Source organism: Tripterygium wilfordii, chromosome 8 (assembly GCF_013401445.1).
Source record: "Tripterygium wilfordii isolate XIE 37 chromosome 8, ASM1340144v1, whole genome shotgun sequence".
In the NCBI taxonomy this organism is placed as follows: Eukaryota; Viridiplantae; Streptophyta; class Magnoliopsida; order Celastrales; family Celastraceae; genus Tripterygium; species Tripterygium wilfordii.
The window spans coordinates 764,578-785,657 of NC_052239.1; the positions used below are offsets into that span (position 1 = coordinate 764,578).

The window sequence follows — 21,080 nt, forward strand, 5'->3', positions numbered from 1 at the left end:
CTGCTGTACTGCAGGCCCCGGAACCAACCTTTTGTCTTTTGACATTATGGAAGGGTACTCTTGGAAAACAAAAGACTGTAGAAGAAGGAGTCGCAAGCTGCAACACGTTTTAGTCTTTTAGAGGATGAAAAAGACGAAAATTCCATAGTAAGAGGATGAGGAGGACGAATTGACAGGTACGGATCTCTCTCTTGTTCTTATTTTTATTGTGAAATGCTTTCTTCCGCTGTCTACGATCTGTTTGATTCATGAGGAACTTCGGACGATAAAAGTAAGGGTAGGGGTCGGTTGTGAAATTGGATTTGGTGGAGTTAAATATTTCGTTGAATGTTAATTCTTTGAATTTTCTGCGGATTTCTAGGGTGTGAAATGGAATTTTAAGGATATCTTGTCTTTCTTTCTGAATTATTTTTCAATGGCATCGAGAACTCATCTTTTGATTCATTGTGTAGCAGTTTGTGAAAATTAGGGCTTTGAGAAGTTCTTGCCATTTGTAAAACGGTTTTATTGCGTCGTTTTCAATTTATTTGTTCCATGAACAAAAAAACTATGTCTCTTTTTTGTCCCCTGAAAGGATTCTAGCAAAATAGAAGTTTAGTTTCTTGAATGGTATTGATTGCATTGGTGGCCTTACTTGTTTGAGTTTAAGCATTGTAACTTGATTCCATGATTCTGATGTTACAGTGAGATCATTGAACAATTGCTTGGCGTGGTACCAGTGTTTGAGGAGACAACCAGTTCCGAACAATGGAGTACTATTGCCTTTCTGTTCTGATTTTCTTTTGTCCCCTCTTTTACGATTATTCTATCAAGATTTCCAATCCAGTACATCATAGATTTCCCATTTAATTGATTCATTTGTGGTACAAGTGATTCTTGGACATTTGGTGCAGCATTATATTTGTACTAGTTCAAGCCGAGGAGACTTCATAAATCTTGCTCTTGTTTGCTTGTTTAATGAAATGCCATGGGGGTAGCTTTGGTTAAATCTATGTGAGAACTTGTCCCTTTGGATTTTCTTCAATTATGTTATTTTGGGACATTTTCTGATTTTGTCAGAATCAGATGCTATAAGGAAGTATACCAAGCTGTTTGTTGATCAATACCTATATTTTCTCTCACGTCGCAAAATAAATACAAAAGAAGGTAATAAAAAGGGTTGCTGGGCTTTTGACTAATTGGGAAATATTTTTGTGAACTAAGATCAGTTGATAGATGTATTCATGTAGAATAGAGAGATATAAGAGATATAGTGTATCGTAGACTGATGATTCCAAGGGGGAAGGCTATGAGAAATATGATATCAGATGGTTCATGAGATGGTAGATTTTCCTTTCACTACTGACCCTGTAGAAGCCACTGGTATATCGTTGCTGGGAAACATGCAAACAAATGGTTGTCTCTGGTATTGTACAAGGACATATGCTGAGGGAAATTGTATGCAGTGAATTTCCAAAGATCATTGAGATGGAGAACCATGACATTGCTAATTTTAGGACTTTGTAGCATGTCATGTGTTACTACTTACTTGTCATGTGTGTCTAATCTGTCTTAAAGTCAGTTGGGTTTTTCCTGCCCCCTCTTTTCATCTTGCATAAAAATGTTAGGGCATTTTTTATTACAGTGCACTTGATACCTTATGATGTCAATATCATTTTCTGTCTCATGTCCAGCTACTTTTTCAAATTTGTAGATACAATGTATCTGTGCTGAATACAAAGATTATAAACATTCTTTACATGGTATGGTTCTGCAAAAAAGAACCTTACAATTGTACTGCCCAGCATAAATATCACACAGTCTTATCATAATGCTTAAGCCATAACCATACGCAGTTACAGGAACAAGTGTTGTGTGCTTGAAATGTTATTCGAATTTCCTGTTTCCATTTTTGCTTCATGATCTTTCAGTGTTGTATTTACTCTACTAGTGCAGTTACTTATTGGCATTTCCTGTGAAGCATGTTGAAATTTTTTTAATTTCTGTAGACTGCAAGTATACTTAAATAATGAAGTTTAAAGTAACTTCATCATTTTGTAGGGGTAACAGGGGGCGAGTAAGATGGGATGAGACAAATCTGGTGGAAATTGAGGCAAATAAGCCTGTAAGGCAGAAAATCACTGAACCAAAGACTCCATATCACCGCATGGTCGATGATGATGGTATGTTGATCTCTGCATTGTTACGTGTTCTGTAGATTCCAGGTCAATGTACATATGTGCAGGTATGCACACATTGCACAGTAGTTACTGTCTGCATGTTACAAATATGCCTAACTAAGGTGCTTAACATAGGCGATAGTACTATGTGGAGTAGAAGCTTTCTGTTCCTGACATGTGTTGATAATTGTAGGTTCTCTGTCCCCTATCTGTGGCAGCTTTGACGAGTGTGCAGGTGACGCGATGCGTGCTGAAGAGTTAATGACTGCTTTGAATGATGTGGCCTCCTCAAGTGGAAACTCCACTAGGAGACCTACTGGCTGGATTTCATCTGAAGATGAAGCTGATCCTATGGAGCAAGATGGAGGTATCTGAAGTTGAAACTTTTTGCATGAATCATATTGTTTTACTTCCCTAAATTTTGGTTGATAGTTGATAGCCACTGTATCTCAGCATCTTCATTCTATGCATACAATTAAGGATGCTTTGTCTTGTGTACAAAAAAAATGATGTTTTGTCGTTGGAGATCATTTTCAGCGATGTATATTGTAAAACAAAATAAAGGCTATGATGGTAGTGGAGAACTACGTATAGCTGTTAAAGAGGTTTTATATTCTTATTAGGTCTAGTTTTTGAGATATGTGAAAGGGGCAGCTGCTTTTTGGGGTGAACTTACTAATGCAGAAATTAATGAATTTCGTTTAAGTTGCCAAATTCGCCTTCTTTGTTATTTCACATGCTAGACATGCCAAGCCCATTCCCCCTGCCCCCCAACAACCACAAACTCATGGTATATGCATCTACAGTTACTTTCAAGGCATAGCTATTGGATTCATTTGTTCTGATGTCATCAGATTCCGAGTCGGATAGGAGTGCAAATTTCAAGAAGCACAGGCAAGCACACTACGATGAGTTTTTGAAGGTCAAAGAACTGCGACGTAAGGGTTCATTCCTTGAGGATGAAGACGATGATGTCGAAGATAAAGATGGGAAATGTGATTCTTCTTCATCCTTAAGCGCTGGAGTGAGAGATATAGACATCGAAGAAGGTAACTCAACTTCACCTAAACAGTCAGCTTCACATCCAACTAATGGTGCTTAGAAGCCACCAAGGGATTCTGACACTCAAGTGAAATTGGGTTTCTCTTTCTCAAACTCCTCGTTGTTGTTCTAGCATATAAAACAATCATCTAATTACTGTTTGGTCTTCTGCAAATGACAGTATTTGTACATATACACTCCCTCCCATATCTCGCTTTGTTGTGATCAATTTGCAGATATTTTCTCTGAAAGGATTTAAAGGAAATAAACCCAACCTTTTTGTGGATTCTCTGCCTGCTTATTCGATAATGGGTTCACCTATCTAGGTGCTCTAGAATTGATCTTTTTTTAAAAAAAAGAAAAAGAAAAGAAAAGAAAAGAAAAAAGAGGAAGATGAATGATGTTATACATGTGGATAGCTTGTGAATGTAACTATGTAAGAAACAGTTCATTTGTTGGATGGTATCATATAGGTGTTTTTTTAAGACTTTATTTTGGGTGGTTGCGCAAAAGTTTGAGTTGGATTTTATATTTTTATTTGAGATTTTCTTGGATCCGTTCCCATTTTGTACCGTCACTTGGTCACACTAATGACAAAAGCCCGTCAAGATGACTTCATTTAGGCACTGTATCACACTATTGAATGGATACCCATAGTATATCGTATTAAATTTGGAGACGTAATAAGCTTTATAGTTAAGAACTTTGTATCATTAGATTATGCCGGTTGTCCAAAATGGATTCCTCATATGAGGTTGGAGATGTAATATTTATGTTTTGCTCTACAAAGCTTTGCATTGTTGCCTTTTGCATGGAGTTATTGACTGGTGTGTCACTTAGATTAAGTAAATTTATGAATGAGAGAATTATAAATATATATTATTTTGAATAATTTATACCGGTTAATAATAAAACATTAAAAAAAAAATGGGCTTGGAAGTTTTCGAACTGTAAAAGTAAAACTAATTTTCATTTAATTTAATATTAAGCTGCACGAGAAGTAGCGTTAGAAGTACGCATCTCTTCATACGCGCTTCGCCCGAGCGAGCCTTTCTTCCCAAGCAAGCCCTAGATAGTCACCGAGCCATCGTCTCTAATTCACCCCTCCTCTAATCGCTAGTTAAAACCTAGAATTTGATGACTGCTTTCATGGACACAATTTTTGTTTGTGGCCTCTCTCGCTTTCTCTCGATTTCTCGTATTACGATCCTCTCATCTCCATCTTCCTCATCATCGGACAACTCGTTACCGGCTCATCTCTATCCTCCTCATCGTCGGACAACATGATGCAGTCGTTCTCTCTCCCTGCCGGTAACGAGGGGCGATGCGAACGATTGGCTCCATAAATTCTCTGGTTCATGCAGCATCTCCTAGTTGACGATCATCCGAGCCTTGTACCCCTCCGAAGCAGGCGATGGTTTAACTGTACGTCTTCGATCACCGGATTCTTTCTCGTGCGTACGCTTCTTCTGCTCTGTCTTTAGATTCCTCGTTTTCTCTTTCTTGTTCTATGCGTTTTAAGGTTTTTTATGTAGTTCAATTTTGTAATTGTATTAGTCTAATCTGAAGTCATTGGAATGAAAACGCATCAAGCGATGATATGCAGGGTATTTGAATGTCTGATAAGTATGTGACAATAAATTTGGACAAGATTGTTAGTGGGTGCCAAAAACTTGGATATGCTATGATGATGCAAGGAGAGAAATGTCTTATACTTGATTTCATTATTTCATTTGATTTTCATATTGATTGAATTTGTCTGATAATTTGCACGGTAACTTAAGAAAGGTGTAAGGAATTGCAGGGAAAGGGGTCTAATATGAGGAGGTTCTTATTCTATAGATTTGCAAACAGTGGTATTGTGTGGGGCCTATGGGCATGAGAAAGTTATTTATCGGAGGACTAGAATAGTTTAAAACGACTCCTTAAAAATAATAGTTTAAAACAACTCATATATTCGCTGAAAGAGGGATAGGGTAGCACCTACTTGAGGTGATCTATCTTGTGGAACATATTCTTGCAACTATACAAACCCCTTAGAGGAGTCCTAGGAATATTTTTGGAGGATTCCCTTCTATGACATTGAGGTGGCATATCACCAAGGAATATTTTGGTTGCTTTTGGCGGATTGCTTACTACTAGGTTGGATCGGATGTCAACCTGTGGAGGCACCATTTGTTACTATTGGACAAATTCCTCCTTTTGTTTTCTTCTTGCAGTGCTTCAGTGCTTATTATGTGAATTTATGTTCTGAGGTCATTGGATCTGCAGTTTTCCGACAAATACAATGTATAATCTGAAAGACTTGATTGAATAATATGATGAATTGAGGAAACTTCTATTGCCCGTAAGTTCACCTCTCCTGCTTCCGGTTTTTTACCTGTTGCTAGTACAAACATGGACTTGGTTGAACTTTCATTGTTTTTAAAGTTCATTTTATGGTTTTTCTTCTTTTACCATTTTTCTTTCTTCAGATATTTTAATTTTCAAAATAGTTCTTGATGCTCATGGGTACAAGGAATCAGGCCCTCTGCACGCACATTGAAAGGCGGATACTGATCAAGGAAATTTCGGCTCAATCCAAGAACGAAGTTGACCAAATTTGAGGTAACCAATCAAATATTCAAATTTCATGCAGACAAGAGTTCGTAGATAGATCTGTTTTTGTTACGTAGAACCTAGATGTTCTGAGACCTGGGACAAATGCTGTATTAAAGCCGTGGCTGCTTATTTTAGATATTTGGAGTGAATAGCTCAGTATGACTGTCAAGAGTATGTAGTTTTAGTCAGAAATAACTAAATAAGGCTGTCTTGATGTAGACTGAATGAACTGTGAATTGTGAAAAACTGTTTTTCTCACTTTAGTACGCAAGAAATTGTCTTAACATGTAATGTTATGAAATTATGCTTGATTCGTGGAGAAGGATCACACAATAATTCCTGATTTTGATGGTAGCCTAAGGACATATAGAACCAGGGGCGAAGCCAGGACATATTAGGAGGGGGGTCGTCGGGGTGGACACTAGATTTCATGTTAGGGTGGCAAAGCTAAGTGGGAGTCTGGGGGCAACGCCCCCAGAATTTTTTTTAGATGATCTATTAATTATACCTTCGAAAGTACGAAAAATAACACTTAAATTTAAAAGTTTATAAAATATGATAAGTAATAATTGTCACATGTATTCTTGTTTCAACCATTTAAGCATAATTTTTTACAAGAGGGGGGTCCAAATTGAAAATTCAGGGGGGTCTTTTTTAGAATTACCATATACTTAACGCTAATTAAAAAATTGAGGGGGGTCAGGCGGTCAGCTGCGCCCCCTCACATATACATAGCTTCGCCCCTGTATAGAACTGAATTTGGCATAGCATACAACGCTGTATGTGGATCCGTTTCTGTTTGAGATTTGAACTTGCCTCCCGCAAAGTTACCTTCAATATCTTGTTCTACATTAGGTGATACCCATTGATCTTTAACATGCCTAAATGTAGTATAGTTCCTCTTATTTCTTTTGCTGATAGCTTATGTGAAGAAGATATCAACCATGTTTTAGGTGTTTATCAAGCATTTTTTTGTTTGCCCATGATTTTTTAACGAAAGTTTTGGTGGGGATTTGTATAAGATTGGCCTGAGATTGCTGGCATCTTGAATGAATTTAATCAGCTTGTGTTATAACTTTTATGCACTATCATTCTGAAAGAGCAGGATTTGAAGGATGAAATGACAGCTTACAGCGTGCTTGCCATCAATACTCTTGTTTCATAAGGGAAAAAAAAAAAATCTCCTTTGAGCTTTATTTCTTCGCACGGTGCATGATAGGTTATGCATTACAAAAGCTCGGAATGGAGCTTCATTCGCTATGCACTTTGGCCCTTACTCTCCATCTAGGTATTATATCTAGGACTAGGAGAGTGCATTATGTAGCAATCAAAGTGCAAGAAAGTGAGAGAGTTTTCTATCTCCCTTCAGATATTCATCAGCCACTGTTGCTGCAGCAGTTGATACTGTATCCTCAATGGGGGTGCTGTGGTTTTTTGTTGCATTTTATCTTTGGTGCAGGAAAGTGTTTGATGTATAGCTAGTGTGATTTCTTATGTTAGCTCTCATGATTATTTTAAATTGTATGTATGATTACTTTAAATTGCATATGTTTTTGTATTATTTCAAACTATATCCTCTATGCAACACGTCCTAAGAGATTTCAGTTGATTTGTTTGCAGTGGTTGGGCTTTAGGTTCAGAAGAGACAGATAAATCATGGAGCATATTCAATTAGGACATGGAGATGAGGAGATCAAATGGCCATTTAATTCAGGTTCAGCTACGAACTCATACATTTATTGGTCATTAGTTTCTTTCAGGATCGTTTCTGCTGGGTCCTCGGTATATGTCATTTTAAGTTCTTGTCACTTTTTAGAGCAAACTAATGCATTTAATTTATCAGAAATACTTGACCAAGTATGTTCTGGATATCTGACCATTAATCCATTACCATTATATCCTCCACTAAGAATTTTTTTTCAGCATGTTTGTTGGTCGCAAGTGTCCAGCTATCCTTGTGCTTTTTTTTTTTTTTTTTTCTTGGAGCTCTACAATGATGACATGAACAGTATAGCTGAAGGAGGATTTCGAGTCGGCCTTTAGGAACATTGTGCATAATGAACCCATGTGGGCTGAAGATGATAAAGGACTTTTTGAAGTTGGCGAACCCGTGCAACTCGTAGGAGCTCCATAGGGCATAGGTATGTTCCTAACTTTCTTTTGCTTTTATCCTTTCGGAATGTGTGCATGTAGCTGATTGTTTTAGGTTCATTTCTTATTAACATTCTCTCCATCCCCAATTGGCTTATTAGTATTTCTCTCTTTAGGATTTGAATCATTACAAGGTTCGAGTAATGACTAAAAAAAAGAATACCATTAATCAAAACAAAGAACCTCTCAAAATCCCCAAAAATAGAGTGCATTTTAAACTCCTCTTGCTCTAAGATATCTATTAGTAACTCTCTAAAAGGGTTTTAAGGCCTGAATGTAACTAATTTTTTCTTGGGCACTTAGTTTTGTATGTTTTAATTTTGGGTAGCTTTAGTCACACCCCTACATTTACTAAAGACACCTCGTCAACTAATTTTTATAAGGGATGATCAATTTAAGTTGGGGTGTCTTTAGTAAATGTAGGGATGTGATTAAAGTTACCCTTTAATTTTTCGTATGCCCAAACCCAATTGCCAGGCTCATCATTTTAGGCAAATTTCATTTGGACGCAAGGCCCAAAAAGGTAGAGCTTAGGCCTTAACAGTAATGAAGCCCATCCGGATTTGGTTTGGGCTTATTTTAACTGGACGTAAGACTTGAGGCCAACTCCAAAAGATATTTGGTTTGTTAAAAATGGGCATAAGGCAAACAAATTCTAAAGCCTATAGCCCATTAGCAATTGAAAAGTCCCATCTAGATATCCGGCCCACTTAGTATTTTAACTGCGACAAATTTTCTGACAATGAAGTCATAAGGTCCATCTAGATGTCTGGCCCACTTTTTAATGGAACATAACGACTAAATTTTGTTTAAGCCTATGTTAATTGAAATATTGCCAAAGGCACAAATGTACCTTAGTTCCTTAAAAATTTTGAATGGGCCAAAGCCCTCTAATCAGATTTTACGTCCCATTTAAAATTTGCCGACTAAGCAAGTCATACAGCCCATCTAGTTGTCCGCCCCACTTGGATCGGGCATACTTTAACATTTAACTGATCCTGAGGATAGGCTCGCTATTAAGGTCCTAATTTAGATGGGCCTGGTAAAGTGGCCCTGGCCCAAAATCGTAAAGGCTTGGGCCCAATTTCGAGTAACTCGGCCCAAAACGAATGGGCCTAACGAATTAGAAGTGTCTCAGGCCCAAAATGGGGTGGGCCTATGCCCAATTTCAGGTATCACGAGCCCAAAATCGAATGGGCCGGGCAAAATTTGGTTGTGTTGTCAGGCCCAAATTCTAATGGGCCTTGGCCCAATTGCACGTATATCAGGCCCAAAATGTAATGAGCCTGGGCCAAATTTAAGGTAACTAAGGACCAAAAACAAATGGGCCTGGGCCAAATTTGGTTGGACTCTTAGGCCCAATCTGGTTGGGCTCTCAGGCCCAATTTCTCTTTTCTCAAGCCCAAAATCGAATGGGCCCAATTTAGTTAGGATCTGACTCTAAGTCCCAAAATAGAATGGGCCTAGACCCAATTTTACGTATCTCAGGCTCAAAATGGAATGGGCCTGTGCCCAATTCCAAATATCTCAGTCCCAAAATGAAAAATCCAATGGGTCTGGGCCCATTTTATGTATTTCAGGCCCAAAATCAAATGGGCTCAATTTAGTTAGGCTCTGACTCTCAGTCCCCAAATAGAATGGGCCAAGGCCCAATTTTACGCATGTCAGGCCCAAAATGGAATGGGCCTGAACCCATTTCCAGGTATCACAGGCCCAAATATCATTCATGTAAGATAAATTGGATGGAAAACTTTAGTCACACCCCAGCTTTTACTAAAGACACCTTAATGCCTTAATTTGAGTTGACCATCCCTTGTAAAACTCAGTTGATAGGGTGTTTTTAGTAAAAAGTGGGGTGTTACTAAAGTTTTCCTAAATGGGTTAAAGGCGCACAAAACCCACAGCCCATTTAAATTTTCAAACCACAACAGTGGTGCGGCCCACCTATATATCCGGCCTTCTATGTCCGGGCCTAATTTAACTGAACAAAAGACCAACGTTGAAGGCCCAAATATCAATTCAGGAAAACCTTAAACAGGCCCATATCGCACAAATGTTAAGCCTGTAACTATCCTCATATGAGTTCATCAGGAAAAAAAAAAAAAAAATCCTCGTATGAATAACAAACACGATGACACTCTCCATACTAATCTTGCAGACAATTAAAAAGAACTTGCGACTGGTGGAATTCATATAAATGAATGGAAGAAAAAAACGACGACTTGACAATAAAACCCAAAGGACAAGTGCCCAAATTTTTTTTGCAACACTGCATAAATACCTTCATCGTATCAGCATAAAAAAACACAAAAAATGTAACCTTGCACTTCTGCCCATTATTTTTCCCGGGATCTTAAGTCAACAGTATTATCATGATCCTAGGAATAAGTATGAATATTCAGATATAGACATAACTAGTACAGTTTCCATGCACAACAACAAAATCACTGAACATGACAAACAATAATAAGCTCTGAAGGAGCTTCAACATTCTCTCATCTATAGATCTCATGAACCCAATAACCCCAACTACCTTGAAAGAGAGATTTTAACTTAATTTTTCCGTTGCATGAGCCCTTAAATGTCTAGGTATGGGTGAAAATTATCTCACCAAATGGCAAATCAGGAATAAGCACTCGGTCATCTGTAAATTGATCCCCATGCTATAGGTGAAACCCCAAAACATTTGCTAAATAAACCATTGAATGCAATGGAAATAAAAAGGAAAGCACACCAATCAAATCAGAAGCCATTTTAACTACTGATAATTTATAAAAAATATAAAAAAATTAAATTCTATAAACCTTATTCCATGTTCATTTCAGGCAATTAGGCAAGCAAACACCCAACGAATTATGAGAAGCATTAATCTTACCTTTTCACATTGCTAATACTTCGCAAGATTTCATAATTACGAGAAGCATTAATCTTACCTGGCAGCACTCGGATGAGACTGAAGTGCACATCACCTATTGCATTCTTTAACAGGCATAGATTATCTTCGGCTCTTTTAATATTCCTCTACCCACCCTATTATCTCCACTCTTCATTTGATTTCCAGCTCTCATTGAATTTCACACTTTCCCGCCTCTAATTTCATCATTCCATCAAGAGTAAGATAGCTTCTTGCTTATTTTCCAGTAGCTTTAGTTTATCCAAATTATTAGTTTTCATTTTACTCAAATCCCAATAATTAGTTATAGCAGGAAGTATCCTACCTTTGGAATATTACCTTACCATCCCATCCTTCACTAGATTCTTCAACAAATCAGCTGGTTCTTTGTCTACTCATGCAATAAAAATTTTGTTCTAAGGGCCTTTCCTATAACTAGCGAAAGTCGATACTCCTGGCACAGATTTTACCATTTGTTCACTGTGTCGCATTTTGCATACAAGTAGCTACAGTAACCTGCAAGTGAGATTTTAAAAAAAATAAACACTGAACTCCATAACTCAACCACATGCCAGCCTCACAGTATGAGCCCTCCAGAAAACCCACAACAGATGTAAATTTAAATATTAGTGATTCATATTCTGTCAATCAACAGAAAACAACATATAAAGTACATAGGTTTGAGAATGATAAATGTTAACAAGGCTTTGCATTAACTCATTAAAAGTTCCATTTATGGAATGCAAACACTTCATAATAACTAGCAAAAGAGCATAAAAACACCAGGGAGGCAGGGAGTCCAGTTGTGTTGGCAAGAGAGTGGGTGGTTATAAATTCTCATAGATAGCTCATGTAGCTCATGGCAAGCCTGCTACCCCCTCTTATTTTTCCTTGTCTGACATATTTTGACTTGTGAATTTTTTTTAAACAAAAGAAAGAATTTTAGTAAGCAGCACACAGATGGCGCAGCGCAACCCAAAGAAAAAGAGTACAAAAAGAATAAACAATAATTTGACTAGTGAATTAAATAAATGTTTCTTTACAGTTAACCAAATGCACGTACTCTCGTGCGTGAAGAAACTGAGCCCAGTAGCATCAAAATAGTATGATGCTGAACGACCATGTTTGCATAAGAAGAAAGAATGCACAAACTGTCATCACAATATAACCATAAGGTCGGTTCAAACATACCTGCACCATAGTGTGCAAGATGACTAAACTGGATCTGCCAATGTGTACCCTTCATATTCTTCCACCTGAAATCCTGTATTTTCAACACAGCAATAATAGAACTTGTGTCCCAGGATGGAGGTGGTTGTTCCTCAAAAAGAGTGGTGTCAACCAATGCATAGAAAATCTGATAAACAGCACACAGACTGACACATATATGTTAATAATTGTTTTCCTTGCTTCATTTAATAAAAGTGTTTAAAAAACATTTATTGTTGATGAATCAGATCTTGAAAAACCTACGATTCCAATTCAGTTGCCGCAAACCTAGCACCTAACATCGACTTCACCAATTTGTCAGGTATTACTTCACCAGTTGAAATGGAATCTAGCAAATCTCTTGAAGACACGGTAGTCCCATGCAGAATACATAGCAATGACAGAGAGATCTAGTTACCATAAATGAGCCACAATTATCTTCAATCACATGACAACATATGTAACCATGCCCATGCATAGAAGCATTTCGAATAAAAGGAGTGAGTCCAGAGAACATCAGCTGTTCATGTAAGATTTTCATTCATAACAGCAAAATATAAATGGATTTGTAAAAAGGCAAAGAGCATTTGAAATGGATTTTGAAAAAATATAGCATCAGTACAGGAAAATTGTTTTGAGTTTGACGGTGCTTTTGTTCTAAGAACATTTCAGCACCATATAAAGTGTACTTGTATGTTCCACTTATGTTTTTCGATTACCAGACATGTTTAACACAAAATAGGTGAAAATGATAATCAATTACTGTGAAGTGGGATATGCTGATAAACTAACAGTTACATACAGTTGCAAAGTCATATATTCAGGATATTTTCACTGCCTTGAGTACGATACAAGGAACATATACCATAAATAGCCTTGAAACATATTACTCTTACTTCAAGGATGCACAGATATGAAAGAAGAAAACAAAGTCAAGAACGCAAGTCCACAAATACATGGCAATGTGCATAAATTATTTTTTTTGAAAAACAGCAATCTGTCAATGTTTACCTAGGCTGCTTTAATTTTGTGTGCAGAGGAGTAGAGGACCTGATTCATAGTTCAACTATCACATTTCCTTGTGGCTTGTGCCAATGAGCATCAAGAATTATTTTAAAAATTAAATACCTGAAGAAAGAAAAATGGTAAAAGAGGAAAAACCATAAAATGAACTTTCAAGAACAATGAAAGTTCAACGCAGTCCAAGTGTGTACTAGCAGCAGGTAAAAACTGGGAGCAGGAGAGGTGAACTTACAGGCAATCGAAGTTTCCTCAATTCTTCATATTGTTCAATCAAGTTACATTTTATTAGTCAGACAACTGCAGATCCAATTACCTCAGAACATAAATTCATATAATAAGCACTGAAACACTGCAAGAAGAAAACATAAGGAAGAATTTTTCCAATAGTAACAAATGTTGCCTCCACAGGTTGACAACCAATCCAACCAAGTAGTATGCAATCCGCCAAAAAATCCTCCTCAGATTAGACCCCGTTTTCCTGCAATTCCTTTTGACTTTCTTAAGTTATCATGTAAATTATCCGAAAAATTCAGTCAATACAAAATTCAAACGAAATGAAATCAAGAATAAGACATTCCTCTCTTTGCATCATCATAGCATATCCAAGTTTTTGGCTCCCACTAACAATCTTGTTCAAATTTATACTCACATAGTTATCAGACACTCAAATACCCTGCTCAAGTGCTTGAAAATTAGCATTTCGTTGCTCAATGCGTTTTCATTCCAGTGATTTCAGGTTAGATTAATACAATTATAAAATTCCAAAACAATTGAACTACATAGAAAAACCTAAAAACACAGAACAAAATATAGAAAAAGAGGAATCTAAGACAGAGCAGAAGAAGCGTACGCACGAGAAAGAATCCGTTGATGGAAGACGTACTGCTGTTGAACCATCGCCTGCTACTCGAAGGGGTGCATACAAGGACCGGATGATGTCAACTAGGAGATGCTGTGGCCTGTGTGAACCAAAACAAACCAAAACAGTTAAACAATAAAGACAAAACCTAAAAACACAGAGGCAACAAAAATCAATAGCAGACAAAGCAGAAGACACATACTAGAAGCGAATTGCCGAATACGGAGAGAGGAACTACGGCATGTACTCGGAGGCAGCCACAACGCCCTGATAATCGTCGACTCATAGATCCTGATTGAATTATGTAGCATTCGTTCGAGCATCGCCACTTGTTACCGGCGGGGAGAGGACGACTGCATCATATTTTACCGATGAGGAAGATGGAGATGAGAGAATCGTTAAGACAAAGAAAGCGCGAACAAAAATTGTGTCCATGAAAGCAGTAACGGAGATCAAATTATAGGTTTTAACTAGCGAGTTGGCACAGTGTGTGAATCAGAGACACTGTAGAAATTGTCAAATTTATCAAACCATCAACCATGAGTTTACGAGAATGGAACGGGGACTATCTAGGGCTTGCTTGGGAAGAAAGGCTTGCTCGGGCGTGTTGCGTATGAACTATGAAAAGATGCATACCTCTAACGCTACTTGGGCAGCTTAATATTAAATTAAATGAATATTAGTTTCACGGTTCGAAAATTCTCAATTTTTAATTTTTTTGAATACCATTAAGTAATTTTTAATATTTTGTTATTTGTAGTGGCCAAAAATCATCATGACAGTTTTTCCAGTCAACATAGGACCCACTCAGCAAAGTTGACGAGACGTCACTTGACGCACAATTTGTTCGACAATATCGAACAAGACGAACCCAAATCGGACAAGACCATCTGCGTCCAAAAGCCCACAAGCGACTCATACTCGAGCGTCCAAGCCCAAATCAATCAACGATCAACAAATCGATCCACGACCAAGTTGATCAACGCCTAACTCGATCAACGCTATGAACAGTTGGCGAACATTGGTCATACTCACCTCATGTATAAACCATCCATCCCAACTCCATTGCATATCGTGATTCATGCATATATACGATCCATACCATGTCAATTGTACAACCGAACCATACCGAGGCAATGGCTATCTAAAACCGTTGTTGGACCTAGCCTCAATAAGACAAATACCGCCTCTAAGCCAAGCACATTGAGTTAGTGTACCAACAACCAATATCTGACCCTTGTACCATCTCTTCCTTGACCAATCAAAATAAACCACGTGCCCTGACACTCGACACCACCTTCCTATGACCACCTGCGACATGTGCCCTTGTACCACCAATGTCAGTCTTGGTCAACTCATACTCCACTATAAAAGCCCCCTCCTTCTTCAAAGAGTGGCATGTTCAATCTCATGCACATATAGTCGAAACTCTCACATTCTTCAACCTTCAACTTGTTTCCATCCTTCTTTACCTTGCATCCTAGATCGATCCATCATACTTCATCACCCATATTTCTCATCTACATCTCATGCTTTACAATTCTCACATACTTGTCTTGATCAACCTCTTTTCGATTGACTGACTTGATCTTCAGAGGTTTTTTGGCAGCTACCTCACCAATGCCCAAGTTTTTCACCATCAACCTCACTTTGTTCACAGGACTCGCTGTAAAAGACTCAAGACAAATTGCGTTGACTATTCAACAATTGTAGATTATAGCATCTACATTATTCAACGGTATAAAATAGTATTAAGATATAAATTTAGTACAACCAATAACTCCTTAATACAAATACCAATGAGTTTCTCTAATTTTCTTCAAAAAGAGCAATAATATACAAAACAGTAGTGATAGGTAGCTCATGAGAGCCTAAGTATATTAAACGAAATTTTAAAACGTTTTAACTCACAAATACATGATAGATTTTTTTTAAAAAAAATGACATATTCGAAATCAACGCATAAAGCTCATTCTAATAAGATTCATTGTCAATGAGTTTTATCTGGTGGATCTTAATTCCATTATTTTTTTTCAATGAAATTTCAAAAACAATGGATTTAGAACTAAAACAAGCAATTCTAGATTGTGTTTTAAAAAACAATGAAATCTATATTAAAATAATAAATTTTGGACAATGAATTATGGGATAAAATAGTGGAATAAACCTGTTGGGCTCCCATGGATTACTAAACTGATGGACTATATGTCATTTTCGATATACAAAACATTTCCTTATATTGTAACATGTAATTTGAGTATGGCATTCATAAACTAATTTCAATGCTACCAATTATTCACAAGAGGACAAACCATGTGAGGAGTTGAATTTATATGAGGTCAAATCGTATGTTCTCGAAAGATCATGAATTCGATTTTCATTAAGAATAATATCTTTGTGCTCATATGTTAGATTTTGACTCAATTTATTATGTTATCCGATAGAAAATTTATCTTCCTCACAAATTTGATGACCCAAATTTAAGTTTATATTAAGATATCTAAATAACAATTTTGTATTTTATTATTTTCGGTTTAAAAAAAATGATGGAGCAATCCTCCAATACTTTATTGAAGTGATTTTGCCTAAAATTGTTTTTGCTCGTGCGTTCATGAAAATAATTTGGTGCTTATAATCTATAGTACAGGGTGGTTGTAGATAATCTATAGTACAGGGTTAATATAAATTAATCGGTAGGATCTTAATCAAAACTGGGATATCTCAATTGAATATAATAATATCGTAATAATAATTGGTAGGATCTTAATCAAAACTCCCATCTTAAACCAAATACTGTATAATAAAAATTATCAAAATCTAAACAAAAGACTTTGGTCAAAAAGACGGCATTGGTTTGTCCAGTTGTTCTAATGCGGTACAGTACATTTGATATGACGTGTACACCAAACACAAATAAAAAAAAAAGAAAAGAAAAAAGAGATGGTCCCCTCAACCCCTCTATTTAGTAATTTCACCCTTAAAATAATTGATTTGTATTTTTTATATTATTTTATGTTTGATTTGATATTTGATTCTTTTGATTTTGTATGCAATTTGACATTATGTTCACATTCACATAATTGATTTTCTTACCCCTAACAATTAATTAGAGCAACTTATTACAACACATCAATATAGATTGATAAGTACATTTAATGTATGCTGCAAGTTGTTCACTGTCTAGAGTGACCCATTCGTTTGTGATATCATACTTGTATCTAAACCATTGAATCATAATAGGAGGCATTGAGTAACCATCTTTCAATTGCCAACTAAAGTGATTGAGGGATGTTGAGGGATGAACAACTGTGTCTATCTGATTCATGTGAATGAATACATTTCTGTTCAATATACTCGAATGCAGATAGTTCACGAGAGTATATGTGTCAACTTTTTTCTTGGCAGATAAGCGTCCACGGGTATTTGTCTTAAACTTTTGGTTCAACAAGTGCAGTACATGTATTATTATGCAAACGAATTGATCACTCTGTATAGTGAACAACTTGCAGCATACATTAAATATACCTGCCAATCTATATGGATGAGAGGTAATAAGTTATTTTAATTGTTGGGAGTGAGAAAATCAATTATGGGGATAGGAAAACTAATTATGGGAATGTGAATTTAATATCAAACCGCATGCAAATCAAATAAATTAAATATTAAATCAAACATAAAATAATATATAATAAATATAAGTAAGTTATTTAGGGGTAGGATTACCGAATAAGGGGTGAGGACACCTTTTCCCAAAAAAAAATATCAAAACAAACACTCAGCACCCTGAGATCTTTTTGTTTTTCACATCAAAGTTTTTTTACATTCTCATTCAGGGATTTTTCGTGGATCCCAAAATATCTTTTCCTCAATAAAATGAAGAATTTTAACCCTCAGATATTTTATTCCTTCCTGCTAGTTGACTGTACCCGCTCGAGTATACAAATGAGACATACTCTCCCTCCCTTATCTTCCCAGTTATTTTTTTCTTAAGCTTATTTCAGTTTTGCAAATACATATAAAGGGGCGAAAAGAAGAAAATACGTGTCAAGATCAAGGAGCGAGTACAAATTTGGAAGAGTCGACGACGCCTAGGATTTTTTTCCCAAATAAAATTAAAAAATCAGGAGGAGGACCTTGAAGGGTTTTATCCTATTTCCTATATAAAACCATATACATCGAACAACTCCCAAGTCCCGAACACCATAAGATCACTTACATATACAGCGACGACACACAAACCCATCAAGCTATATAGTTCCCGGCGACCTCCATATAAACACACATCAATGGACTTTAAGGGGCTGAGCCTGAGCTCACAAACCGGGTCGGCATGGACCAACGAGAAGCACGTCCACTTCTTGAACGCGATGGAGTCCTCTTTTGTACACACAATGCTCCAAACTAACGCTCGCCTCGATCGTTATTTGCCTGATAGTTCCGAGTCGACACTAGATTTGAAGACCCACAGAAGGAAAAAGCATGCTAGCTCAGGTAATTTATACTAATGTCTTGTACATAGATCACCAATTTGAGGTTTGATCCGGGGTTCATATGGTACTGATTTAGCTGATGATTTAATTTATTGAATATTTGTTAAGGGGAATTGTTCTTTGATTGTATGGCGTTGTACTTAATTTGTACATGGACTCTCGAATTAATTAGAGTTAAGAGTGATAAAATATGTAATGCCGAATATGCCTAGCTTTGGAGATATTTGTTTGGGGCTTAGTCATTTTCGCTTTATGGATCTTTTTGTTAACTTGGTTTGCTCTTTTTGACACTTTTATGTATTATTGTTGCTTCGGATGGCAGTTGATGTTGTTGAGTCGAGATCCAAAATGGGTGGTAAGGCTGACAAGAGAACAAGGAGACCATCATCACAATCGCATCCCTGCAATTCATCGGAATTTCAGGTTGCTAAACCTAACAAACGATCTAAATTTCTTTTTTAATCTTGATCGCTCGCTTTTGTATTATGTTCCTGTTTGCTTGTTTTGTTGGGTACATTGGCTTTTGAATTGGAAAAAAAGATGCTTATTGTAATCACTAATATGGATTGTAATCAAAGTCATTGTCACATTGAGATATTAATTAACAATTTACACAGCCAAAGTACACATGGGTCATTGAAAATCGAAAGACGAGGTATTTGCAATTAATTAGGTTATGAAAGTAAAAAATTTTCAATTAGATCACTAAATACTCCAAATTTAGTCATTTAGACAAAAACAAAATCTTCTCTCTTTGTTCTCTCTCATCTTTCTCTCCCATGTGTTTGTCCAAATTTGGAAAAAGTGAATACAATAGTCGGTGTTTTTGTAATTTAAAGAACTATAGTGTGCTTAAATGTCTTTTTTTTTTTAAAAATGAGGAGAGGATTTGATCCCTAGTCACTAGTGTGACGCACCATCATACCTTACCACTTTAACTAATGGATTGGGTGTTATGCTTAAGTACTTAATTGCATTTACCTTTATAAATGGTATGTTTCAGCCTTCCTGAATAAAATGTTACTGATCTTACTTAAATATCTTGTACTTTAGTTGTTATAGTTTTTCTTTTTTCTATTTTTTTTTGGTCCGACAGCTTTAGTTGTTATAGTTGGTTCAATAATATGGATACATCATACCTGCCATCGTAGGTGGTCCCACAGCTTGGAAACAGAAGGGATGAGCAAGATCAAAGCCACCAACCTAATTCTGCACCCGTGCCATCTGCCAACTGAGAGATTCTTCTTCTTTTTTTTCTCTACAAACTTTTAAGAGAAATAAAGATATTCGTTTCTGAGATCGACTTCCAACTCTTGTATTAGACTATTAATTCACTTAATCAGGGTTTCTTTTATGAAATCACTTAATTAGGCTACTTTTATAATGTCTGCATGTCTCATTTATACATGCATTCATAATTTGTTGGGGTAAATGCTTGAAGAGAAGTACTGCTAGTGCGGGTGGTGATTGCGTGTGAAGCTGGCACCACTTACTTATCATGGTTTAATGACTGATATGACATGCTTAAGCATAGTTAATTGGCTATCCAGCATATGCTTATGTTAGGGATGACAGGGGCTGCTGTAATTTTTTTTGACGGCAGCCCCCACGATAGTTCCTTTAAGGGAACTTAAATTTTTTAAAAAAAATCTGAAAAATTATATTGATATTATGATTGATGTTATGCATCCAACGGTATTTTTTTTGTTTGAAACAAAAATCAAATTCAACATAAAAAATGCATAATAATCTTGAACCGTTGGATATAAATCGAAAACATTATATACATTTTTTATGTTGAATTTGATTTTTGTTTCAAACAAAAAAAATACCGTTGAATTCGTGACACCGATCATAATACAAATATAATTTTAAAAAAATAAAAAAAATATTTAAACACTCATATTGATTTTACAATGGACTCGACTGTAGAAATTCTACCCTTATGTTAGACCTGTAAAAAATACCCGTTGATGTAACTAATGATGTGATTTATAAGTGTACGGTTCAATCTCGAAACTTGAACCCAAACCTACATAAAATATCTTCTTCTACTTTTCACATATTTTCTTCCAAATTATAACATCTTCTGTGATGACTCACGGGAGATATCTTAAGCATGACGTGGTTGAACAAACAAATATAGAATGAGCAGTTTGGGGTTGCATGGAGGTCCGGATGGCAAAATGGCTAATTCACGTGTATGTGTCTTCTCAAAACCATAAAGCTATGTAGCTACTGATATATATATATATATGTTATCACATCCAGCGAAATATACTCAATAGTTTTGTTTGTTAATGGATAATTTTGTAGCATGCTTTTGCTGACGGGTGGATTCAAGATATTTTATATGTTAGTGCGATTAATTGTTTATTTTTTAATTTGTCAATGCTATGTGATATACATATATCAAACTCCTTTAGCTTCTTGGGTAAACTTCACCTACAAACAAATATCAGTGCAAGGGATAAAGGGGATAGATAGAGACGGGACGGGACAATATCACAATATATATATGTGTGTGTGTGTGCGCGTGTGTGTGTGTGTGTGAGATTTCGATCTTCAACCTTATCTCTTGCTAGATAGCTTTCATAGACTAGGCAAGGAAGAGAGCTTTGATTGACTCGTTTGATAAATTAAATTGTTCTTTG

At 36.4% G+C, this 21,080-nt stretch overlaps 2 protein-coding genes and 2 long non-coding RNA genes across 12 annotated transcripts; 3 read left to right on the forward strand and 1 right to left on the reverse strand.

Annotated features, from left to right (window-relative positions):
• The first annotated feature begins 37 nt into the window (after positions 1-37).
• LOC120003912 (protein phosphatase inhibitor 2-like) lies at positions 38-3,489 on the forward strand. 4 transcript variants are annotated; one of them, XM_038853068.1, is made up of 6 exons: positions 38-176; positions 685-752; positions 894-993; positions 2,041-2,162; positions 2,353-2,526; positions 3,014-3,489. In XM_038853068.1, the coding sequence occupies exons 3-6, from the start codon at positions 968-970 to the stop codon at positions 3,259-3,261; spliced, it is 570 nt and encodes a 189-aa protein (XP_038708996.1). In that variant the 5' UTR covers positions 38-176; positions 685-752; positions 894-967; the 3' UTR covers positions 3,262-3,489. The 4 variants fall into 4 exon arrangements, with proteins under 4 accessions (XP_038708996.1, XP_038708997.1, XP_038708998.1 ...); XM_038853069.1 differs by having other exon boundaries at positions 2,050-2,162; XM_038853070.1 differs by lacking the exon at positions 894-993.
• A 715-nt stretch (positions 3,490-4,204) lies between these two features.
• On the forward strand, positions 4,205-8,250 carry LOC120003913. 3 transcript variants are annotated; one of them, XR_005469394.1, is made up of 5 exons: positions 4,205-4,654; positions 5,472-5,547; positions 5,675-5,807; positions 7,422-7,515; positions 7,811-8,250. It is a non-coding gene; the product is annotated as an uncharacterized LOC120003913 (long non-coding RNA). The 3 variants fall into 3 exon arrangements; XR_005469395.1 differs by having other exon boundaries at positions 7,816-8,250; XR_005469393.1 differs by lacking the exon at positions 7,811-8,250 and having other exon boundaries at positions 4,207-4,654; positions 7,422-7,710.
• A 2,016-nt stretch (positions 8,251-10,266) lies between these two features.
• On the reverse strand, positions 10,267-14,563 carry LOC120004269. 4 transcript variants are annotated; one of them, XR_005469479.1, is made up of 3 exons: positions 14,139-14,563; positions 13,932-14,036; positions 10,267-13,555 (listed from the first exon to the last, which is right to left on the reverse strand). It is a non-coding gene; the product is annotated as an uncharacterized LOC120004269 (long non-coding RNA). The 4 variants fall into 4 exon arrangements; XR_005469481.1 differs by having other exon boundaries at positions 10,267-13,182; positions 13,310-14,036; XR_005469480.1 differs by having other exon boundaries at positions 10,267-12,109; positions 13,066-14,036.
• Positions 14,564-18,145: 3,582 nt separating this feature from the next.
• On the forward strand, positions 18,146-19,793 carry LOC120003242. Its single transcript, XM_038852132.1, has 3 exons — positions 18,146-18,427; positions 18,749-18,849; positions 19,578-19,793. Exons 1-3 carry the CDS (start codon positions 18,223-18,225, stop codon positions 19,659-19,661), a joined length of 390 nt encoding a protein of 129 aa, XP_038708060.1. The 5' UTR covers positions 18,146-18,222; the 3' UTR covers positions 19,662-19,793.
• Positions 19,794-21,080: the final 1,287 nt, after the last annotated feature.

Excerpts from the sequence above, each read along its gene's own strand:
- LOC120003912 (XM_038853068.1), top strand. The coding sequence starts at position 968 with ATGGGGGTAGCTTTGGTTAAATCTAT. Across the intron at positions 994-2,040 it reads GTAGCTTTGGTTAAATCTAT|GGGTAACAGGGGGCGAGTAA; the intron begins GTGAGAACTTGT and ends ATCATTTTGTAG. Across the intron at positions 2,527-3,013 it reads TCCTATGGAGCAAGATGGAG|ATTCCGAGTCGGATAGGAGT; the intron begins GTATCTGAAGTT and ends TGATGTCATCAG.
- LOC120003242 (XM_038852132.1), top strand. The coding sequence starts at position 18,223 with ATGGACTTTAAGGGGCTGAGCCTGAGCTCACAAACCGGGTCGGCATGG. Across the intron at positions 18,428-18,748 it reads GAAAAAGCATGCTAGCTCAG|TTGATGTTGTTGAGTCGAGA; the intron begins GTAATTTATACT and ends TTCGGATGGCAG. Across the intron at positions 18,850-19,577 it reads GCAATTCATCGGAATTTCAG|GTGGTCCCACAGCTTGGAAA; the intron begins GTTGCTAAACCT and ends CTGCCATCGTAG.